Genomic DNA, 22,455 nt, shown 5'->3' with positions numbered 1-22,455 from the left:
CCTATTTTAAAGTTGTCATTACAATGTATGGAAGACTTGCTGCTTTCAAATAATTGGCTGTTGAAATTCATTGCTTGTCAGAAGGGAATGAACCACCTAATCTGAACACCTAGCGTGTTCAGGCAATTTTTTTAACACATCGCACTTTCAAATTCATTTTGAATGAGTTTCTCCTTCCAGCAATGTTGGCATGGAATTGTGAGAGAAGTACTTGAGCTTGCTGTGAAGGGAGGTGACATGTGATAAGAGGTTCATTGTAAAATTTTGACAAGTCGCATCAGATATTAAATATTACTTTTTTTTTGTTTTTGTACTGTAGTTTCTCTTACATTTCAACACAAAATTCATCATAAAAGAAGAGAACAGGAAGGCAGATTACTGTGCAATAACTCATGATTTGGAATAGTCCCATATGAATACTTGCCAGAGCTGAGATTGGCTCATTTTTCTGCATGAACTTGCCAGTGACATTCTTTGTCCAGTTTACACATCTGCTAGAGTGACTTGTAGTCTTGGAGTGAAAGTGGTGCTTCAATTTGAAGTTGCAAGAAGGTAGAGCTAAGAAAAAGACTTTGCTGACTGCTTTGGTACATTCCATTGTAAGGATGCCTATACCCTGATATATTGAGTAGGGCATTAGCGTAAACTACTGTGTTGTCCCTAGTTTAAATGAAAAACATATTCCTTAATTAGTTTTACTTACCTGACATTTCAACTAATCCCTCCATATTAGAAGGCATCCACCCTTTTTAAAAATTCCAAGATTTTTTACTTTGTTATAAAGTTATTTTAGACCTTCACTTTATAGTTTGGTATTGCAAGGGTAAAAAAACGGGGATTTTAAATAAACTAGTGTTTAATAAATCAAATCAAAATCAACATGATATTCTTTAAAAGGCCACCATGTTTGTATATCTGAGGATATTTTGCTAATATGAATGATGCTTCTAAACATTATTATCATTATCATCCCTGTTCTATCATGAAGCGGTAATATAGCTGCAGATGTCATCCCACTCCTCTTTATAAGCTAAGGGCTGACAAGTATCTGCTGACTGAGCTGACATCTCCAGGGACTCAAGAATTTAGCCCAGCTGCCTCTTTTTTGGATCTGTTCTGCCTTTTCTTGCCATGGGCTCTGTATTCTAGCATATGGTGAGTCGGGCATTGGCAACTTACCCTGACCACATAGCCAGACCACTAGAAAAGTTATTATGTATAATACTTGTGATTTCAACAACGCCAAATGCCTTCCAGTAGAATGGTAGGTACTCGGTTTTAGTAGATAGAGAGAATGGTATTATATTCTATCAAAGTGGGACCTTCCTAGTATTCTTTTGAGGCTTCACATTATAGCCAAGTTGATTCCTTGCTGTGACATTGCTTTCAGGTTTCAGGCTTTACAGAGATGGGATAATAAGAGCTCTTTAGAGTTGTGTCTTAGTTTTCAGTGATTGAGTCTTTTTTCTGCAGATTGATCTTCACAAAATGGTTCAACTTTTGCAGTTCCTGGTTTGTCAACCACTGTAATGATGTTGCCCAGCAACATTAGTTTCCCTAGAACTCTCCTCAGAGTGTGTTTGTATCTCCAGTTCAAACACCCTTTCCTGTTGTAAAATAATATCTGCTTGTTTCACAACAAAAAAGTGTCAGAAAATCAAATGAAGATGATCATGTATAAGAGGACAAATGTGAACTTATAGAACCTGCAGTCTAGGCAGATGTTGATCATGTTCTGTCTAAGCTGTAAGCCAGCCATGGTCTCTGAAATTCATGGTGTGTACTGCTTCTTGTGTCTTAGTCCTCAAATTAATTTGCTTAATTTGCTCAGTTGTTTAGCTCAATTAATCACCATTTGTTCCAGGTATTTAGGAATTGATGATGTGGAGATGCTTGTGCATATGGCCTGCATGATTGTGGCAGTCCAAGCACCACCAGGGTATTACAAAATATCCCTCTTTAAAACAATAACTTCCAATTACCTTTGTTATCCTCCCACTCAATGTGGTTGTTTTCATGCTTCGACTCAGAACTATAAAATCCTGCAACCGCACACGGGGAAATAAGGAATGTTAACAGACTCCTCTGACCTGCCCGTACCAGCGGTCTGGTTCCAATTGGAGGAGCCACACGTCCTTTGCTGAGAACACCATTGGCCTGTAGGCAATCAGGAAGCCACAGGGGTTGCTGGGAGTTGAGAGAGCCCTGGATGACTAATCACACCTTATTATCAGCTGTGCTCAGCAAATTCTGCACCACATTAGGAATCCTCAGCCACACTCAGCCAGTGTGTACCACACATTATCTCTAGGAATAGGGCAATGGAAATGCTCAAATTACAATGAATGGACAAGAAATCTCTTATATTCCACTTGAAAGCTCACTATTGAATGACTTTGTCACTGGAAGATTAACTGAATAATTATGAAGTATTTATTTCTAATTATTGTGTGGTGGCCTCCATTCATTTAAGCAATGATTTTTTTAGAGAGTGCGATATGACAGAAGAGCTTTTAAACATCCCAGACTTCAGTCATTACCCTGGAAATGGTTGCTGAAAGTCTGTGTCTGAAGCCTAGAGCCAAAAATAAAAATGTAATTCAATTAAAATTGACTAAACTGTCTTAATGATGCTATTGCCCATTCCAACCTTTAGAATCATCTGCATACTTACTGTTACGAATAATATGTTTGAAATTAATTGCCAGTTTTCTTTTAGGGAATGTTTTAGCATATTTATTACATGGTATTTTGTGGAAGTTGAGAGCATTTTAGATGACTGAATCTTCTGTGACTCTGAGTTCAGTATTATCTATTGTTGACTAAGGCAAAGAAGAGAACTCCAGTGCTCGATGTTTATAGTCCTGCAGGATTAGGGCTATATCTTAATTACCAACTGGTTCAGATCTAAAGACACTGGTGATCTGACTCTGGCTCTGCAGGACTGAAAATGGCTGGTGCTGCTCTAAAGCATTTGAATAGATTCTAGTTAAGTGGCTAAGATGAGCCTTTATTGGGAAAAAAAAAAGCTTTTGCTTGGTTTAAGGGCTTGAAAACATAACACAATTTTCTTTGAAAGAATATTGTTTTCATAATGGTTTTGTTACTGTTTTAGGACACTGTTTTTGAGTTACTTCCATAATATCATTGTTTTCACACCTGAATTCAGTTATCAAAAGAACCAAACCATGCTTCACTGGTGCTTCAAAATAGCTTTATTTTCTTATTTAAATTAAGTGGATCACAGTATGGTACAGGTGATGAATAGACTGTAAGCCAAACCTCGATATCTTTAAGTTTCATCGTTGTCCTTGTTGTCCATCTTATTCTTTAGGTTCTCTTTGCAGTGGCTCAAAAATCTGTAATAAGAATACCTAGTAAAAGTCACCCAATTTTACCATAAATTTGCAAAACTCTGTGTCAGCACTAACATCATTAATCATCTCCTTTTAATGTATGAGAAAGAGCAAGAACTTGTTCGTACTGTATTTCATTTTGTGCAAAAAGCTGAATTAACATCAGTGTTTTTTAACAAAGGCCAGCAAAAACAGAAAAGTAGAACTGCACATGACTCTCCATTCTGTAGGTTTTTTTTTTTGACAGCTTTGTCTTTGTTTCCAAAGTCTGTTCCAAAAGCCTCTTTTTGGAATAAAACCTTCCATTTAGAATATAATGCAAGTGCTCTTGTGATTTGAAGCTTGACTGACATAGTATTGTTTAAGACACTCCATTATTTCAATAAAGTATGCTCAGTTCATGTGCCATTATATTCTGCTAATTACTCTTGAGTTTTTTTCCTATACAGGAGATAAAGGCATCTGTATAAGTTCGAAAAGAGTTTGAAACAACTTAATTTGACAAAGAAGCACTGAAGCCCTGATTTATAAATTTAACTCGTTCTTTTATAATTTCTTGTGACTTTTTTAAAACTGTCTGATGGCAATAGCTAGAATTTCCTGATGCTGTAACAATTGGTTTGAAGCTGAGATCTCTCTGAGATAAATAGCAAAAAATACAAGTGCACAAAGACATGTATCCACCTGTAGGTCGATGCTTTTGAATCGCATTGTGATAGAAAGTGTCTTTGAGCTGATGCTGCTCAAGTGTCAGTGTCAAAATGACTGTAAACAGATTATATCCATATTATATCCATTGATTGGTAATGAATTAATGCAGGATAATTAAATATACTTAGTTTAAGGGAACAAAAGGATGTCAGCTCTGAACTCGCCTAGTCAAGATCCAGTTCCAGTCCTCATCAGACTATGAAAATAACTTATGACGGTATTCTTTTCCACATTGTTTCCACAAAGTCTTTCTGTCTGATGTCCACAGCCATGAATACTATTGTAGTTGTTTTTTTAATATAAATTATTAATTTTTAATTGATTAATTTTTTATAATAAATATGTTCTACTGGTTCATCTGCCTCTGGATATAATAAATGTTGCTCAATCTATTTGACTTTGATTTGAAACATGCACATAACACTAACAGCTTTACAAGGGTTGCTAATGACTTGTTTGTCAGCTCTGACAGTGCTTCTTTTACATCCCTTAGCATAATATATTGACTTTCAACAATATTGACCACAGCATGTTATGGATCATCTGCTCACCTCTGTTTGATGTTCAACTTTACATCTTGATTGGTTTCATTCTCTTGTCTGTCTTTGCTGCTAATCTGTTCTCTTTCTTTCAAGCTCATTTTCAAAATACTTTTACTTCATCTCCAGACCTTCAGCTATTGTTCATTTTTTGACGTACTATTTTGTTATTCTTCCATATTTTATTTCTGTTATCCTTCTTTATTAAGGACGTTTGTGTTTAAGATGACTACTTTATATAATTTAATCCAGAATCAAAGCTTTTGCCACATGTTGTCTGCTAATTCACTTTGCAATTCATCATGAAAGACTACAGGCTACATCTCAAACCTGTCTGAAGCCCTCTGAGTGTGCTGTTAAATTCTTGTTCTTCTTTCAATAACCACAGCAATTCAACAATTCCAGAATAACGTTTTGGAAATTTACAACATCATTAGCAATTAATTCAGAACCACCCTTAAAAATGCTCTGATTTGCTGTAAAATGTATACTAACCTATACCAAATTTTAATAGTCTCCTAATAGAATCATTTTATAGTATCATAATTATTTTATCTTAGACACTATCTCTGGCTTTATGAACATCTTTAGCTCAGCTAAAGGGAATTTTTTAGTCATTTTCTTCACTGACCCATTTGTGTTCTGATTTCTTCCAATAATACTGTAAGTAGGGGAAAACAGTCTAATTTGTATCTCTTTCCTATTATTGATTATTCTGAAGCAATGGACCATCAGAACGTCTTCACAACGCACTAAGAAAAGAAATTACCTTTACTGTTTTCAAGATGTAAGATGTTTTTTTAACGGAGTTGAATTGCTTTTCATTTTGCCTACAGTAAGGGCCATGAAGTGGTAAATCAAGCATTTAGATGTTTTCATAAACTGTACTACAATGTTTGTGATATTTTAAATGTTTCAATGCTTTTATGTTTGTCTAGAGTTTTTGGCGTAGTAACGAAACTGATATTGTAAAACTGAAAATGCCTTATCATAAAATAAGTATTTAATGGAACATTGCATGAAAGCCCTTTGGCTTTGTTGACAGAGTTTTGGATTTATTTTAAACGGTGGTGGTTTAATAAAATCTTGGATCTCATTTTCGACTTCTTTTTCAGTGTCTGTGATTGTCACACATTTCAGGGACATTTTTTTATAAGAAAAATGGGATAGCAATGGATCTTTGAAATATCATAAATGTTACATAGTGGAAGTAATGTTGGATTATTGTGATAGCTTATACCTCTTTCTGAAATATATTGTACCTGACCATATAGATGCAATTTCTGAGGTGCTTGTTCAGCCTCATACATACTGTACTATCTAGCATTGCCTGTTTAACTCATGCAAAATGATTCAGAGCTTGTCTGAGGGGTGATGATCAATCTCCAAGAAGCCAAATGACAACAGGGGATAGTGCATCTTCCTGGCAAGAACTTTGCAGGGTTCTTATCACTTTCTGTAATCACCTGAAGTGTTCCAGATCAGATGATACCATTACTGAATTTTAGTTACTAATAGGTCTGTCTTGTTTAGCTTTTTTCAGAAGGATTTCCATAATGTTAGCCTTTCATTTTGTGAAGCAAACCATGCGTGTATAAGTTTAAATATTTAGAATGAAATGTCTTCATTTAAAAAAGCTTTTTTTTTTACAAGACCTGTTTTGTGTGAATATACTCCTGTAATGAGAATGACAGGAACAATCTAAAAAATTGGTAATAAATATTTATGTTGTCTTTTTCTTTTTACCCTAGGGCATTCAGAAAAAATGACTAAGTGGTAAAAAAAAAAAGATTTAGCTTCAAGCTTCAAGCTTCATTCACTGGCAGTCATTCTTCTAGTCTTATTATGCAGATGCCTTCAGAAGGTATTAGATGAGTTCTAGCCTATCTTCCATCTAACATGCTTGAGATACACAAGAATCAATAAGTAGTTAATTGGCAGCAGATGAAAAGGTTTGCTTCTTTCTGTTCTTTTCTCCTGATATGTCCTTTATTTCTTTTCACACTGGTCCTTATTGTGGATCTCCCTATAAAAAAAATCATTATTTCTACTATTCTTATCCTTATTCTGTTAAATTCAGGAAGACTTCCTTATAAGCATTGTATTCATGTCTGCTAGTGGTAAATATGGCCACACCAGGAATTTTAGTCACTCACCACTTGAGTCTTTGGATTTTAATTAAGGTTAAATATAATATGATCCCTTCAATGTCTTCTGTGTATCTTCAGATGAATATAAGTCCCTTATTTCTTAGTGGATATTATTTTATAATGGAAAGGAACAAATAAAAGATTTATTAAATGCTGAAAAGAGAAGAGAAAAAACACAACGTTTCAGCCGTGGAGCCTTCTTCAGGTGTGAGCTCTTTTCAGCATGGAATAAACCTATTACTTGTTCCTTTGCAGCCTACACATGCTGACACAGCTAATTACCTGAATTATTTTATAATACCCACATTTGGATGAACAAATTTAGCATTCTCAAGTGTGTCCGTTATTTTTATAATTTAATATTATTCATTACGTCACCATTCAAAATAACTAATTTTCTTTTAATTACTATTGATCCTGCCTTTAATAGTCAGCAGTTGTCACACCTATTCCCTTTGCTTCTGAAGGTGCATAAAAAGCAGATCGAACCAAACTGAAATTTCTACTTTGTCTGCAATATTCTTTATGCCAGAAGTCAAGTATTATCTAAAATGCAGAAATGCCTACGTTTGGGCAAATTAGTGTTTTAAGTCTTCTTCATAATCAACATAATTGTTTTATTTAAAACCCAATATTCCACACACCTTGGTTTTTCAAGAAGAAAACAGTTGCACATCTTATCATGTGCATTTGATAAAAAATGAACTCCACTCCAGCAATGCTGAGAGACCACAACTGAAAATAAATAACAAGATGTTGCACAGCTGGAAGTGACTTCTCAAGACTGTCATTAGTACTGTCCCTCTAACACTGTATGTTATGCATTTATTCATAGTGGCAAAGACTGTCAAAAATATTTACATGAGTTATAATATTATATCACAAGTTACTGCATGTGTGAGCACGGCCACTTAATTTGACATACATGTAGTGCTTATAACGATTGCGCTAGCTGAGTTTGTTTTAATACCATAATGCCATAATACATCACAGCCATGTAATTTATTTCAAATATAACGCATGAAACGTATTCGATATTTATTCTGATTGTATTGCTTTTGTTATTTTTAAATTTCCTAAAATTACAATGTCATTGACACTCACTCTTCTTGGAAAGTGTGAGTTTAGTACTGCAGGTGCAATATTCCGGGTCTATGAGTTTGGGAAACCTTAGTGCAGTAGAGTACTGAGTAACACCAGGGAGCTATTGTTCTTCACCATTCTCTAAATGTAATTTTCTGTTGCTGCTGTGATTTATAGTCTTTCAGGTGAAAAGGCTAATTTGATTACTCCTGTTGGATTACACAAATCTGGATTTAATAGGGAAAGCACATAACAAAAGTCTTCACTTACACTGCATTGCACTCTGATGAGCCTGGGAATAAGCAGAACATACAATATGAAATGTTAATTTTTATTGTTTTTTTTCAGCAGAACTTAACTGTAGCTATTTCTACATCTGCAACATGATTTGTTTTATGTGGGCACTAAAGTGTGACACCAGCTTTCTTCTTTTTGTAATACAGCCAGCTGTTCGTACAGTGTTTTGTTCCCGTTTTATTTCTGTAAGAGCCACTGGCATTTGGCTTTTTGGAGGGAACAAGCAGAGGGGGTGATGGAAGCAAACACTTGCAAAGTTGCATCCACTGTGTCAGTCGATGACGTAATGAGTTTCATAGCTCTTTAAAATGGAGATAGGAAATTTCATTATGAGCACAGGCAGGTCCTATAACCTTGCTTGTCCCAGCTGTTTAACCTCAAGTATCCTAACTTAATGTTGGGACAATTCCATTTTGATCACCTAACCAGGTGATTAAGTCTTTAAGACTTCTAGAGATCTAGTGATCATTTGACCCAACAGCTGGCAATTCCAGATTTATTTCAGATTTCATCCGAAATGGATGAAAACTCACATGTTCAAAGTCTTTAATACAGTAATTGGTGATGTAAGGGTACCCTATAAGTTCTTCTGTGGCTGGAATGTGGCTGTTCAGGACTGACCAAGGTTGGCAACCCCTTATCTACAGTATAGGATTCCACTACAGATTCACACTTTAGTTAATTAAAGATACACTAAAGACCTATTGCTTGTCAAGAGTTAAAATAGAAATTCTGTACACAATATCTTCCATATGTAAAGGCTATCAATTGAGTGGGGAATGCTTTGAAATTCAAGCTTGCAATCTAGCATGTACATTGTTTGAAAACAAGCAGTACGTCCATTCTTCCATATGTTAAATCTACCTTAAAAATCCAGATTAACTGGACTTTCAATGAAGAGCAGTGTAAATGCCTCCGTCAAAACACCTTAAAAGAAAGAAAAGGACATTGGGCTCCATTCATTCCCATTAAATGTCCTGATGCTAATCTACAGTACAATTGCCTAGATTAACTGCAGTTCCAGGAATGTGTTTAACAGCATGTATTGTATTGTGACACTGACTGCCAGTTGCCATATTCTGGAATGGAACCTCATAAATAATTAAATGTTTTTCAAATCTGCACATTTTAAAATTGAGCATTTAGACTTGAATTCTCAGGTCACATATGTATTTTTTGTTGTGTAACTTAATATTCAGAGATCACTGTTGACTTTTATGCTATTATACTTACTGACTTTAATTTAAAAAGTTGCTGCTAGGTGAAATCTTACCTTATCTTAACAAAAGCTCTAGAAATAAGGAAAAGGTTTCTTAATTTTCTTGGTCACTAATCCATCTGGAAAGAAAAAAAAACATGGTTATGTTACTGTAAAGTCAAACAGTCAAATCTTACAACACCATTGCTAATGTAACTTCTGGAGGACATGAGGTCAGATAAAATGGGTGTAATGCAGAATATGCTTTATTTTCAAAGTGCCTTCACTACTTCAAATTTAATTTAGAATTTTCATTAGGTTTGTTTCTTTTCTGTAAATGCAATGCTTTTAGTCTTTTAATAACAGATACCAGCAAGACATCCTGCAATCATAAACTTTGATTGTATACTGTACATTGAAACAGCAGAAGTGGATTCTGTTGTTGTTAAAGTAACTCTAGAGTCCCATTTTTCATCCTGCTGGGATCACTTTGACTTGAAGTCTAGGTAAAACTGCAAAGCGATACCAAATTGTAAGTGGTCAAACATCCTTCCAGGTTGTGTCAATGGGGATTACTGTTAAAGAGGATTCTACTGAACTTGATTTTATGGGAAGCTAATATAAAAAGTAGATCATTTAAATATTGTTTGCTGAAAGTCCAGGAGTTTGGAGAAGTTTTAATTAACCTCATTCTTATACTAATGCTGCAGTGTCATCAGCTGTGTCATTAAGCTTGTGGGTAATTGCAGTCATTGTTGTCTGCTCTTCTAGGATGTTTTTCATTAGTGTGCTTAAGGCACATTAAGAAAACTATTACTTTTCTTATTCACGTTTTTGTAATGGTTTGTGTGTTTATTTGGGTCTCTCATCACATTGAAAGTGTCCCTGAAGTATTGGGTATATTAGCTTGGAAGAAAGGAGGTTGACACGGTCTCTTATTTTAGTTAATTCACAGAATGCAAGACTGAAAATGACATAGTAGAAAAACATGCAGGTTGATTTAAATTATCTAAATTGGCACATTTTTAGTTAATGTTCATCAAGAATACACGCAGTACCATTTCTAAGTGTAGGATAGGCAAATTGACAGAGTGTTTGGGACTGCTTTTCATCACGGTTCATCTCAGAATTTCATACTGTAGGAGTTGTGTCGTGTTTATATTCCATTTTAAGAATGTTACAAATGTTAAAAAACAAGAGGACACTACTCAGCCTATCTAGCCCATTTGGTAGGAGACACATGGTTCTCATCCAGCCAGTTCTTGAAAGAAGCAAGGGTATCACAGCTGGGTACCTTGTTCCAGACTAGCACAATCCTCTGCATAAAGATGTTCCTCCTCTTCTCAGTTATAAATACCCTTCCAAGTAGTTTCCACTTCTGTCCTCTGGTTCGTGTTTCACTATTATTTCATATTAGCTTTGCTTTTTTTAGCTGATAATCAGAATTTATAGTTGCAGTTTGGACTGCTGATGTCATTATTTCCCACACAAAAATCAGCTATAGTTCTGTGCGAGATGGCATGTGCATTATTTGATACACTATGAATGAGGAATAGGCCTCAGATCGTAATGACTTTGACTAAAACAATATATACTCCTATGTACAAGTAATGTAGAACTCCAGTTACTCTATTATGTACAGTTTCCTTCTGTTTAGTAAGTGAGTTGTGTTGAGTTTAAACAATCCTTCTGAAATATTTCTGCTCAAGTATCAAAAATATTTTAGCTGTGATGCATGGAAACTCAAAATAGTTTTCATAATAGCTGGAAGAAGTCCAAAAGCTCATTTGTTTTGATAAGGAAATTGGGATGCACACTACTCTACAAATTTAACCTTACAATTTCAAAATTTGAGAAAATTGATAATCTTATACTGTACTTCAGTGGGTATACTGTACATACAGTAGTTTGAATAGTGTGTTGGGCCTCACCCTGATCTTGCCTTATTTGCCTTATTTTGTGATGAACATATGAGGGACAGAAAGATTTGATGTTTTAATCATATAAGAAAGTCAGTCTTACTCCTCCTCTGTTTATGAAATTACATTAAGATGTATAATTTAATGGTACTAGAAATCAGACATCGGCAAACTTTTGACCTCTCCAGCAAATCTCTCTACACAGGTTATTGTGTATGATACATAACTATGTTGTAACTCTCCAATTTTATTTCTTTGTGAATCTGAACTCTTTTTTTTCTTTACCGTGTTTATAGAACTGGTAAGATCCACTTGGTTGCATTTTGAATGTTTGTGCAAATATAATTCTATTGCATTGCTTATTTTGAATCAAACAATTATTTTTTTAATTGAAAACAAATTCAGTTACACCGATACCCCTTTATTACAGCATAGAATGCCTCTTCAACTATTTTTAGCTGAGCTGGAATTCTGCCAATTAAAAGTAACACTCATGCATCTGGTTCTACTGCACTCAAAGTGACTTTGGAGTCTTTCATCGTATCTCTATCACAAACTTCTCCTTTAGAGCAGAAAGAGAAAACCAGACAAAATGACCCATATTTATCTTAGATTTTATGTCATTTGGAATAGCCTCCAGTTCTTTTGTGAAAGGCCAGTGAAATCCAGTTGCCTCCTTTTTTCATATGATTCTTTGAGGTGATGGGTGTATAATGGACCTCATTCACACTTTAAATCCATCTATAGTCAGTGTATATCTGTTAAATAAAGTAAAGTACAGTACCTATTTTCATATTGGTCTGCTATATTTGTAACATACTTTGGACACATTCAAATTCAGTCCACGATTATTTACTTGCTTTACTATCGAATAATCAGTGAAGGCTTCAGGCCTCTAACTGCAAGCTGCTGTAAACTGACAACTTACAACAACTTTAATTCTTTCCAGGAGCAATCATTTGAGATTTCCTTCCCTCTTTCAAAGACATCAGCCTCACATTAAGTCATTTTTATATAACGTCTCTTTGGAAGTCTTTTTCCAATCTGTATTAATTAGCAGTCTTTCCTTCCAGTAAAGTTTGCTGACCATATGTCTGAGTCTCCTCAACCAGGAAGAACTAGACTTGAAGGATCATCAGCATTCCTTTGCTCTGATGTACTCTTTTATGTAATCCCTTCTAGTGCATGACACACTTCCTTTAATTATCCTGAAACCCGATGAGGTTTAAATGGGAATGAACATTTCCTGTAAGCAATAATAGCTGACAGCAAGGGAATTTCATGAAGCTTTCTCAAAAATAGATGAAACGTGGCAAAAAGGTGAAGGCATACCAGGGATGAAATGTTTTAATTATGAAAAAAAAAATGTTGAAGCCTTTCAGGATTTCTTTATTTCCTGGAGGAGATAGTGGCAGTAGTACTTTTTCCTGTTTTCCTGGTTTTGTGTGGTCTAATCAATTCTTGATTTCCATTGTTCCCTCAGGTTGCAGTGATTGTGCATATTGTTTTTAAGTATGGATAGATCATTGTTTTGTTGTTAGTTTTTTTTCTAAATAGGCTTGGAAGATTATTATATTAATGACCTCAGCATTTCCATAAATAAACATTTTAACTCATAGCAAAGGAATGTACAGATACTGGAGTCTACAGCTTGTGCTCATTAAACAGATTTAGGGTTTAGTGACCTCGAAAGGAAACCTGAAAATAGAGGCTTTCTTCTTCTGTCTTCTATCTCTAAAATGGGAAGCACAAGGGCAGGCGATCTATTAGTTTGATGCCTGTGGTGGAAAAGTGGTGTTGTTAGGTATGAAGGTAGTGCAGTCACTTGTAAAAAGGTTCACTGGTTATATGGTTTTAGCTCAAAGTACTGGAGCCTAACTGAGGTAAATTAAATTAGTCCCAAAAGAATTCTCCATTTCAGAAGAAAAGATTTATTGGAACTTGCTGATTTACATGTGACTTGTTCTTGTATCTCATTTTTATTCTGTGAAGTTGAATTTTTTTTTTCTTCATCCTGAGCTGGCTTTTTCAAACTGGATTGCAACCACAGTGGGAGTCTAACTAGTTATTAAACTGCTCTGGATTGTTCAAGCATCTCAGAAAGTGTGACTCTAGCATTACAAAGAGCTCATACAAACCCAGAATATGCAAGCCACTGATAATAAAAATACATGCTAGGAGAATTCTAGTAGTTCTTTGAGATTTATTATAACAAAATCATCTTAGCAGACTTTGTATTTCGTTTCCTTTGGCAGTATTTTGAGGTCCTGTATTATCCATCATTTCACATGAAAATACGTTTTTTTTTATTTAGATGTTTTATTACCTGATTCTACTTTTTTTTTTACTGATTTTGATCTTTTACAATAAATTCGAATAAAAGGATATTTTAAGCTATCGTCTGTGTTGTCTGGTCTTGTACAGTAGCTGTTCAGTAATGTTCAGTTACAGTAGAATGCTGTAGTCAGAAACCACGTTGAAATTTTGACATCTACACTATGAAAATGAAAGAGGTTTGAATTGGAGGCAAGTGCTGGACTGGAGTTGGTGAACTGAGCAACAATCAGTTTTCTTACAGTAGCAATATGTCAGATGATCTCGGCTGAAATGTGCCATTTTACAACAGATGCAGCTTTTTGTAGGCTCTGTATATGAAAGATTTTCTTCCTTTGTTCACTCTAAACTTTAGGATCTTTGACAGGACTGTATCTCAAAGGTAGGTTTCATGAATAATGGAAAACTTTTCCTCTAACCTAAAGCAGCCTGAAGAGCCTGCTCTCAGGCTTGGATATTAGAGTTCTCAATCACGTCCACTGAGCGCCAAGAGCTTCCAAACATAATTCCCATAGCAGAAGTGTGTGTAGCGGAATTCTGCTTTATAAAAGCCTACCCTTTTGTGAAACATTGCAAAGGTTAACCTTTGAAAAAAATCCCAGCATTTTTCATTAATGCTTATTCTGTAATGTTTAAAAAGTTAGCAATAAATTTGATTCTGAATGTATCATCCTCTAATGCAGTTTCACATTCCTTTTTAATGCGGCTTTATCTTCATCAGGGTAATGAGGTGTATCATTAATCTAAATTCCAATTTGTTTTTACTACAAGAAAATTAATTGATGTGCTATTATCCCAATATGTGGATAGTGGGACATTTCCAGGAAATTATGGGCCCTGGGAGCTTTTGTTTATTATATGACATTGCCACCTTTGGAAGTGAGACAGATGAATTGACTGCCTTCTTCTCTCCATATTAACCCCAAGACTCTAAGAACAGTGGAAAAACAAAGAGTTTTACTGGACATGGAAACTGAAACTGCTCCACTGTAGTATACAAAATATTCTCACCCATAAGAACTAAGACCAAGAAATTGTTGCAGTAATGATGATCAACTTCCACTGTCCCACAGCACATTTACAAACATCTAGTCCTTAGTAGCCAGCAATAGTTTACTTCTTAAATGTTTTTGGAATTGTGTGGGAGCACAAGTAGTGTAGCTTATGTTTTAACTGCAATATTCTTTTTGTTATGCAGGACAACAGTTTATTCCAATCTGTATTTTAATAATCTCCTTGACATTCCTTCAGAGGTTTTAAGTGTTTTTGTTATTTATTTTGTAGTTTTGCTAATTATCTGTTCTTATCTTTCTTTGCAGGTCTGAATGTGAAAGCTCAAGAAGTGTCAGGTAGGTATTTAATTCATTGTCTTAATACGCTGTGACACTCCCTCTGGGCTGTGGCGCTTCAATTAACCCCTGTGCTCTCGTTTGGAAATAAGACTTCAGATTTTAATGAATCAGGAGGTATTATGCATTCTCATCTACATATTTGCTCTCCTTTTCATTTTTGATTATCCATAATGTTAATAGTTTAATCGTGTGTGACTAAAGTGGTGCTATATGAATAATCGGTCAGGCAGCATATGGTAGCAAGGTGGTTAGAGGTACAGCCTCATCACTCCAGGGTTCAGTTCCTACTATCTGTGTGGAGTCTGCGTGTTTCCTGTTTTGTCTCTATGGATTTGTACTGCGCACTGCCGTTTCCTATCTCGCTCAGTTTCCTCCATCTCCCAAAGACTTTTTGCTTTAGGAGTTCTTTCTCAGTCCAAGCAGTAATGGCTATGTGATGACAGAGAAGCGTGAATTAGCAGAATTAGCAGGAATTTCGGTGAGGTTTTTTTGTTTGTTTGTTTTTCTGATGCTTGACTTTGTGGCTTTGTCTGCTCATAACTACATTTCAAAGGTTTCCAAGTCAACATTGGTATTGGGGAGTACAATACATGACAGGGGGCCATTCTAAGTATATCCCCTTTTTTATCTACCCAACACTGGATATTAGAAAGGCCATAATAGTGATAGAAAAGAATATTGCAAAGGCAATAAAAATCATTTTTCAGCATTAGAACAACAAAAGGACAGTAAACAAATACATACAGTAACCTACAGCATCTCGGAGGTAAAATGCATAATGTTTCGCTAATTGCTAATAAATGAACATTTCAGTTATGCATTTGCAAGAAACAACTAGAGATTTCATGTCTCAGGCTGAGCAAAGCTAGAGTTTGATATTAAATAATATCTGTATAGAGCAGGCAGAAGTATCACAGGTATAAGAAGCACTTCTATCATCATTATTGAAAACAAACAAGATGCTGTCCACAGACCATTACTAGAACTCGTCAAACTGTCACTCAGGACAGGGGTAATAACCACCGACTGGAAAACTGTTAATGTAACACCCATCCATGAAAAGGGTGACAAAACTGAACCAAATAATTATTCTTCAGGTGTGAGAGTGTCAACAGCTGAAACATTGTGTTTCTTCTTTCCACAGTACTTTTCAACATGCACGTAACTTTTACTTGTTCCCTTGTTGAACTATGGCTTAAAGAATTTTCAGATGGAAAAGATTCTCAACATAAGATAGGTTCCTCCACAGCCAGCGCTTACATTTACAGCTCTCCACTCGAATATAGTTAAACAAATATGCCCAAACTTTGTATTTGCTTTAGAAAACTCCCCAAAAGCAACTGAGTTATACCGTATAACTGTTTTTTTTCTCAACTACTGATTAAATGTCTCTGCATTGAGGCATAAACCACTTGTTTTTTCATTGCGTTATTTTTTTGGGGGGGGTGTATTCCTTTGAGGATTTTTTAACTTCATTTAAAAAGAATATAAGAATTTTTAATTATAGGATTTTTTTAAGAACATTAACATCAATGTAAAAAATCGTGCTGAAGGGGGACAGTGCTGAAAAAAATAAGAAAAGAAAAACAATCTAACTTTTCTAATTGTAATTTAAAAAAAATTGTTTTCAATTACCTTTTATTGAAAACAAAATTTTTTTTTTTACATATCCATATACAGTTTATGAATTTCTAGAAAAGTATTGTTTATTCATATTGTTTGTATTCAGATAGATTAGAATTCATTTTGGAGTTCACTGACCTATGAGCTTCTGCTTTGTGTTGGACACATGCTACCAAAAAGAAGCTGTCAGCAGTCTATTGAAATTGCTTTTGAAGGCCTAACTCAAGGTCTTGCTTACAGTATCTTTAAATCAGTCAGCTCTTGGCAAAGAATTTGTTGTGAAAATACAGTAAATGAAAATAAAAGTCTAGCATACTGATGAGGTAGCTTTCTTTTTTTTTCTTGTGATTGATGTTCATTAAACTGTGGGCTTTTCTCATGGCCAATGCTGAGAACAACCTGTTTGTCAGACTGGGAGATCTCAATCTAATTAATATATCTTGTGACCTTTTCCAGGATAGGTGCATACAAAATCAATGGCTATAAAGCAAAGCCATTTTAAAAATAAATGTAAGTTTAAGGGAATATTCGTAATTAGTTATAGGACATTATTCTTATACAATGCTGTATCAAACATTACAGATAAAATAGGCAAATGTTTGTGCAGTTAATGATAGCTTATGATAAGAGAAACTGTAAGTTTTTATAAACAAAACATTTTGAGATCTTAATACTGATCTCAGTGCCATACAGGAAAAAATATTAGAGCACATTTACAATACAGTTGTACCAGTGAACGCTTATTCTAAGCAAAATCTTAATCCAACAAACTGGAAATGCATATAAATTGTCTTTCACTGCTCACTGCTAGGTTTGCCTTTGTCGTTCTGTTAAATCTCCTATAGACTATGGTTCTAGACGTACAGTAGCTGATAAAGAGCCCTGTCCTGACTTGGATGCTACTACAGTACATCAAAATTATTTAAAGATGTTAATACAAACTGTGTACAGGAAATGTGCTTTACTGAGCTTCAATATACAGTAGTTTAGTAGCTGAGTAAGATTTTTCTGTGCATCAGAATACAAATGTTAGTTTCTGTTCTATGGTGTGGCCTGACAGGATTGTTCAGCTTTTGTGCTTTTATTTTAGATTGGTTTCAGTTTGATTCTGGCTAAATCATAAAATAGAAATTTTCAAATGAGTTGTTGAACAATCGATTCCTAATTTACAGTAGGCTAGTTAACCAGCCAAGTCTGGAGGTTGTTCTGTAGTTTTTGCATGCTGTACATTATAGTGAGTAGTATAAAAATAAATGTATCTTGTTTACAGGAAGTATTATAGTATTTATTATTTTATATTATTTTATTTTATATTATTTTAAATAACAATTAGCCCAATAATAATAATTGAATAAGTTGCAGCAAAAATGAATTTTCATATATCCCAATAGTGTTTTATCCCAGTCAGATATTCCCAGATTTACTGGTAACTGAACAGATGTTTTTTCTTTGTTGTTTTTGTACTGAATCCAATATCTTTAGCTGAGAATGCTGCTGTTGTTTATCTTCTCTCCATCCAAGCTCTCTGAATGTTCTTTGCACAGTGCTTTTCATAAAATGTTCAAGAAATCAATGAGAATTTGTGTTAGCAATAAACTTGAAACACTTTAAAAAGGTAAAAGACCATGGTGCTTTAACAGACATAATTTTAATTTGATTTTATACTGTACTATTTCAGGATTTAGGAGTGAAAAGGCAATAGACAAAATAAGAGTCTTGAGTCTGGATAATTTGTTAAGGCAAATGTAGTTAAATGTATTAAAAAATACTTAAACTAAGTTTCAGTTGAATTACTTTGTTAGCTTCAGAGCTGAGCTAAATGTTTTGTGACATGATGAACTTTGAGAGGATAAGAGACTGTTAAGAGACTGTTATCTGTGGTGCAGGACATCATTCTGGAAGCTGCACCTAGAAGATTAATGGACAATATTCGTGGTTTGTTATAGCTGTCTGTATTTCAGAAGGAAAATTATTCATCATTCTCATTGTACCCTTTATTAAGTGAAAATGTTTTTCATCTCCAACATCAATAATGTTTCAGTTTTCCAGAAGTGTCCCAGATGTACTGTAATTTTACTTTATGCTTCATTTTCCAACTATTTTGTAATGAAATATAAAAAGCTTTGGTCCCATAAACTCTATAAATATATTTAAAACATGCAATTATACTATAGTTCTGTCAATAAACTAACTAATATGAACGTTACAGAGGTGCCAGCTCGGGTAATCTATCTTCTGTGCATTTTATTTGTGTTTCTCTCTATGTAACATTTCAAGAAGGAGTTTCTCACGGCTTGAGCAATTTAATTATCAATTCAAGAACAGCAATTCCATCTGTTCAACCAAGGTAGAAATTCTGATGTGAAATTCTGGGGTTAGATGAAGTGAAATTGCCTTCATAAAATGTTAGGGGTTTTTCCTTTATATATGGAACTGGATACATGTCTACATCGATGTTAAAGTCACTAAAGGAAGTAAAGCTCAATGGGACTTAACCAATAAATATAATCTAAAATGTTAATGGGAAAATGGACAGAGCACTTCTACCTTATAAAGGTTTTATGTGCAGATTCACTTCTTTTTACTGAGCTTCCCTGTTTACATGTATCATCAGCTTTTGATTTTTAGTATGTGCACTATACATGCATACTGTATATGCACCTGTGTGACTAATTCAAGTAATCCATAAAGATTGACCCCTTCTTCAAATAAATAGAAAATAATTTAGATTATATTTTCCTTCTAGTGTAAATGACAAAGCATTGTACTGATTCAGTCACAGAAATATACAGAAACTCAGTGTACTAAACTCTAGATTCGTTTTGCACCCTCCGAGACAGTCCCTGTTTTTAATACCATGGCTATTTAAAAACGGTTTTGGAGTCCCTTCAAGGGCACATTTGCTCATTTTGGAGTTCTGACTGTCCTTGTTGTGTGGAGTGAGTTCCTTTGGGGACAATTTAGACAGGGCACATTAGCTGCTGACCCTGCTCATCTTCTTTTCATTGCTACCTGAAAGACAGGGCTATGACTGCAAAGCCATTCCCTATTCATCTTTTGGGCTGCTTGCAGAGCAGGGCTGATATACTGTACCTCTGGGGCTTCAACTCTTTGTGTTTTCTTTTGGCAATCAGAAAGCAGACACCGCTACTGTATGCGCTAGCCTGAAAAAAAACCCACCAAAATCAATATACACCGAATACTGTGTGCTAATATGGTGTTGCGATTAATGCATTTTTGGGCGATGTCGAAATTGAGTGGAAACCAGGGGCTGTACATGTGGATCAGCAGCTAGGGTAGAACAGTAGAACAGCTGTCCTGGACAAATACTGTTTATACCCCAATCGTAAAGCTCTCTCTGTGCACAGCACAGTGTGCTATTAAATCTTAGTGAACCAGGAAGGCCTGTAGTGTGTAATGTTAATGTGCTGGCCACAAATTTATAGTAAACTCCGCTGCTTCAAATTTAGCTTGTTACACTGGAAAGCGTGAGCATCATTAATTATTAAATACTTTTGAACTTAGTACTGCATGTTATAAATAACTCCTCTCAGAGGAATACAGTGCTGAGATATACATTACTGAGCAGTAAAGGCTGCTGGTAGTCAATAAACCGGTGAAAAGTAACTTGAATCTGACACTGGTGTAAGATAAATGTATTTTAATAACTGTCTTGTGAACGGATGGTTTTAGTCAAAACCAGCGTTAAAGCTTTGTCTTGCTGCAAAAATTGGCAGGTGTTTCTGTCTAAAGCAGAATTCAATTCAAGTCATTGAAATATGCCTTTAAAACAGTGATAATGTGAATTTGTCAGAATTCATAATCAATGTGTAAGGGATATGTCAGTCTCTTTTGCCTCACATGTGATAACTTGAAGGTATAGCGAATTTGAAGAGGCAGAATATAGAGAGACAGTATACACATCCTGTTATGTAAGTATATATTATAGGTAAAAAATATGTTTATTACCTAAGAAAATAATTTGTTGGCTTTATATTAAATTACTGTTAGAACAGAATAATCTTTCTGGCTGAACAAATTCTCTAATTCTCTAAGATTCTCAAACTCTAAGATTTGTCTTTCACTTTCTGACACAGTCTCTTCTAGCCACGTAAAAGTCGCACGATTGTTGGATTTCCCGTAATCTGTTTTGAACTTTTATCGCGTGTGTTCAAGTATCGAGCCATTATGGATTGAGCATCATGACATTCCGAAGATTTGAGGATTATCCATTCATCCATTTTCTCACCTCTTCATCCAGTTCAGGGGCGTGGGGGTAAGCAAATGGAGGCAGGGTGGGGGGACCCCTGGTGGGAGGCCAGTTGGTCTCGGCGGCAGATTTTCCCAAAAGCAAAGTACCCAACCAGTTTATTTTTGGACTGTGGAAGGAAAACGGGAGCACCAAGAGGAAACCCACACAAACACAGGGAGGACCTACAGAAACTGTAGGAATATACATACATTAGGGGAGAACATACAGTACAAACTTCCCCTCAGACAGCACCCCAGGTCAGGAATCGAACCCAGGGCCCCAGCACTGCAAGGCAGCAGTGCTAACCACTGCGCTGCCGTGCTGCCCCAGTTGAGGATGATATAAATTCTAAATACACTGCTGCACCTTGAAACTGTAGGAATCTGAAGGTTACAGCAGCTACTGTGCCGCATAAAATTAATTTTTATTTTTTGTACTCCTTTAACCCTCTCTCCACACACACTGTGCAATACCTTATCAGTTACTGCGGTAATATTAGTTTTCTCTCAACAATGGTCCCTGCTTCAAACATTCTATTTTTCAGTGTCCGTGTGAGTAAAACCAGAAAAACCCCTTTATTGAATATCAACACACAAATATACTGTATCTGTTTATAAATATAAAGAATTTAGTGTATTGAGTTGGTATAAAAAGACATTTTAAGTGCTTTCTATATAAATGCAAAAAGTGATCAGTAATAAATTGATATGTTTTTTAAAAATAGGAACTTTTGGGAAGTTTCATTATAACGTTCATTATAATTCAATTCTACTTTTGTTTTTAGTTTTCTTTCTCCATCACCAAACTTGGGAGAATTTAAAATCTCATTTCCAGAGATACTCTAGTAAGGAAGCAGCTGCATGCTAAGGCAAATAACAACCAAATAAAATCACATCCCTCAAATCCTGTCTGGCGTCAGAGTCCAAAATGCCAGCTGTCAAGTCTGTTGACCAATGCAATTTAAAAACAATTCAGCCAGTAAGAAAACGAAAAGCAATTTGTAAATTGTGTGAGTTTTACACTTGTTGTCATTGAATCTAATAAAAAGCTGAGGTAGTGAAGGCTGACCAGCCTCACTTGCTTCCTGCTGTGTTGAAGCTGTAGCTGCCCAGTTTCAATCTCTAGCATACAGTAATTTCAGTTTTGTAAGAACCTTGTAGTAGCTGTGTCAGAACACACTTCTGTTTAAAGCCAGCTGAAAATCTTAAATATTTAATGCAGAAAGGATGTCTACTACTGGACACTATTTCAGCATTTTGTTAGTATAAAGCGCAGGTACTGGAAAACAAGACGTGGTGACATACAGTATTTGACGAATAAATAAACACACTCAAAATGAGACAAAATCATGTTATATAACTGTGTATCACTTTGTAAGTCATTGATGTAGTTTCAGTAACTTTCTAGACTGTTGTAATGTACAAGAAAAAACACCACAATACACAATACTTCTCTATCAAGTACTGGTCCTACATTAATAGAAAACTTTCTAAATTGTGCATAAATACCCTTTTTAATAGCACCTGTGTTACATGCTGGTATATAAACTGGTGTAACAGTCACTCTGATGTTGTTTTTACCATTTGTACCAATGAGAACACACCCACGCTGGGACATTTTGTGGTTCCTCTTCACCTTGTT

The 22,455-nt window shown here is 35.2% G+C and overlaps 1 protein-coding gene across 2 annotated transcripts in view; it reads left to right on the top strand.

Annotated features, from left to right (window-relative positions):
- Positions 1–22,455, top strand: part of iqsec1b (IQ motif and Sec7 domain ArfGEF 1b) — a 203,608-nt gene that overhangs the window by 31,928 nt on the left and 149,225 nt on the right. For both annotated transcript variants that reach the window (XM_088916110.1, XM_088916107.1), the window contains exon 2: positions 14,907–14,936. In XM_088916110.1, the coding sequence (XP_088772236.1) occupies positions 14,907–14,936 (30 nt within the window). The remainder of the gene's footprint in view (positions 1–14,906; positions 14,937–22,455) is intronic.

The sequence above is a fragment of the Atractosteus spatula genome, chromosome 5 (assembly GCF_055471065.1).
Source record: "Atractosteus spatula isolate fAtrSpa1 chromosome 5, fAtrSpa1.hap1, whole genome shotgun sequence".
Lineage (NCBI taxonomy): Eukaryota > Metazoa > Chordata > Actinopteri > Semionotiformes > Lepisosteidae > Atractosteus > Atractosteus spatula.
This window is presented reverse-complemented; position numbering and strand designations above follow the sequence as displayed.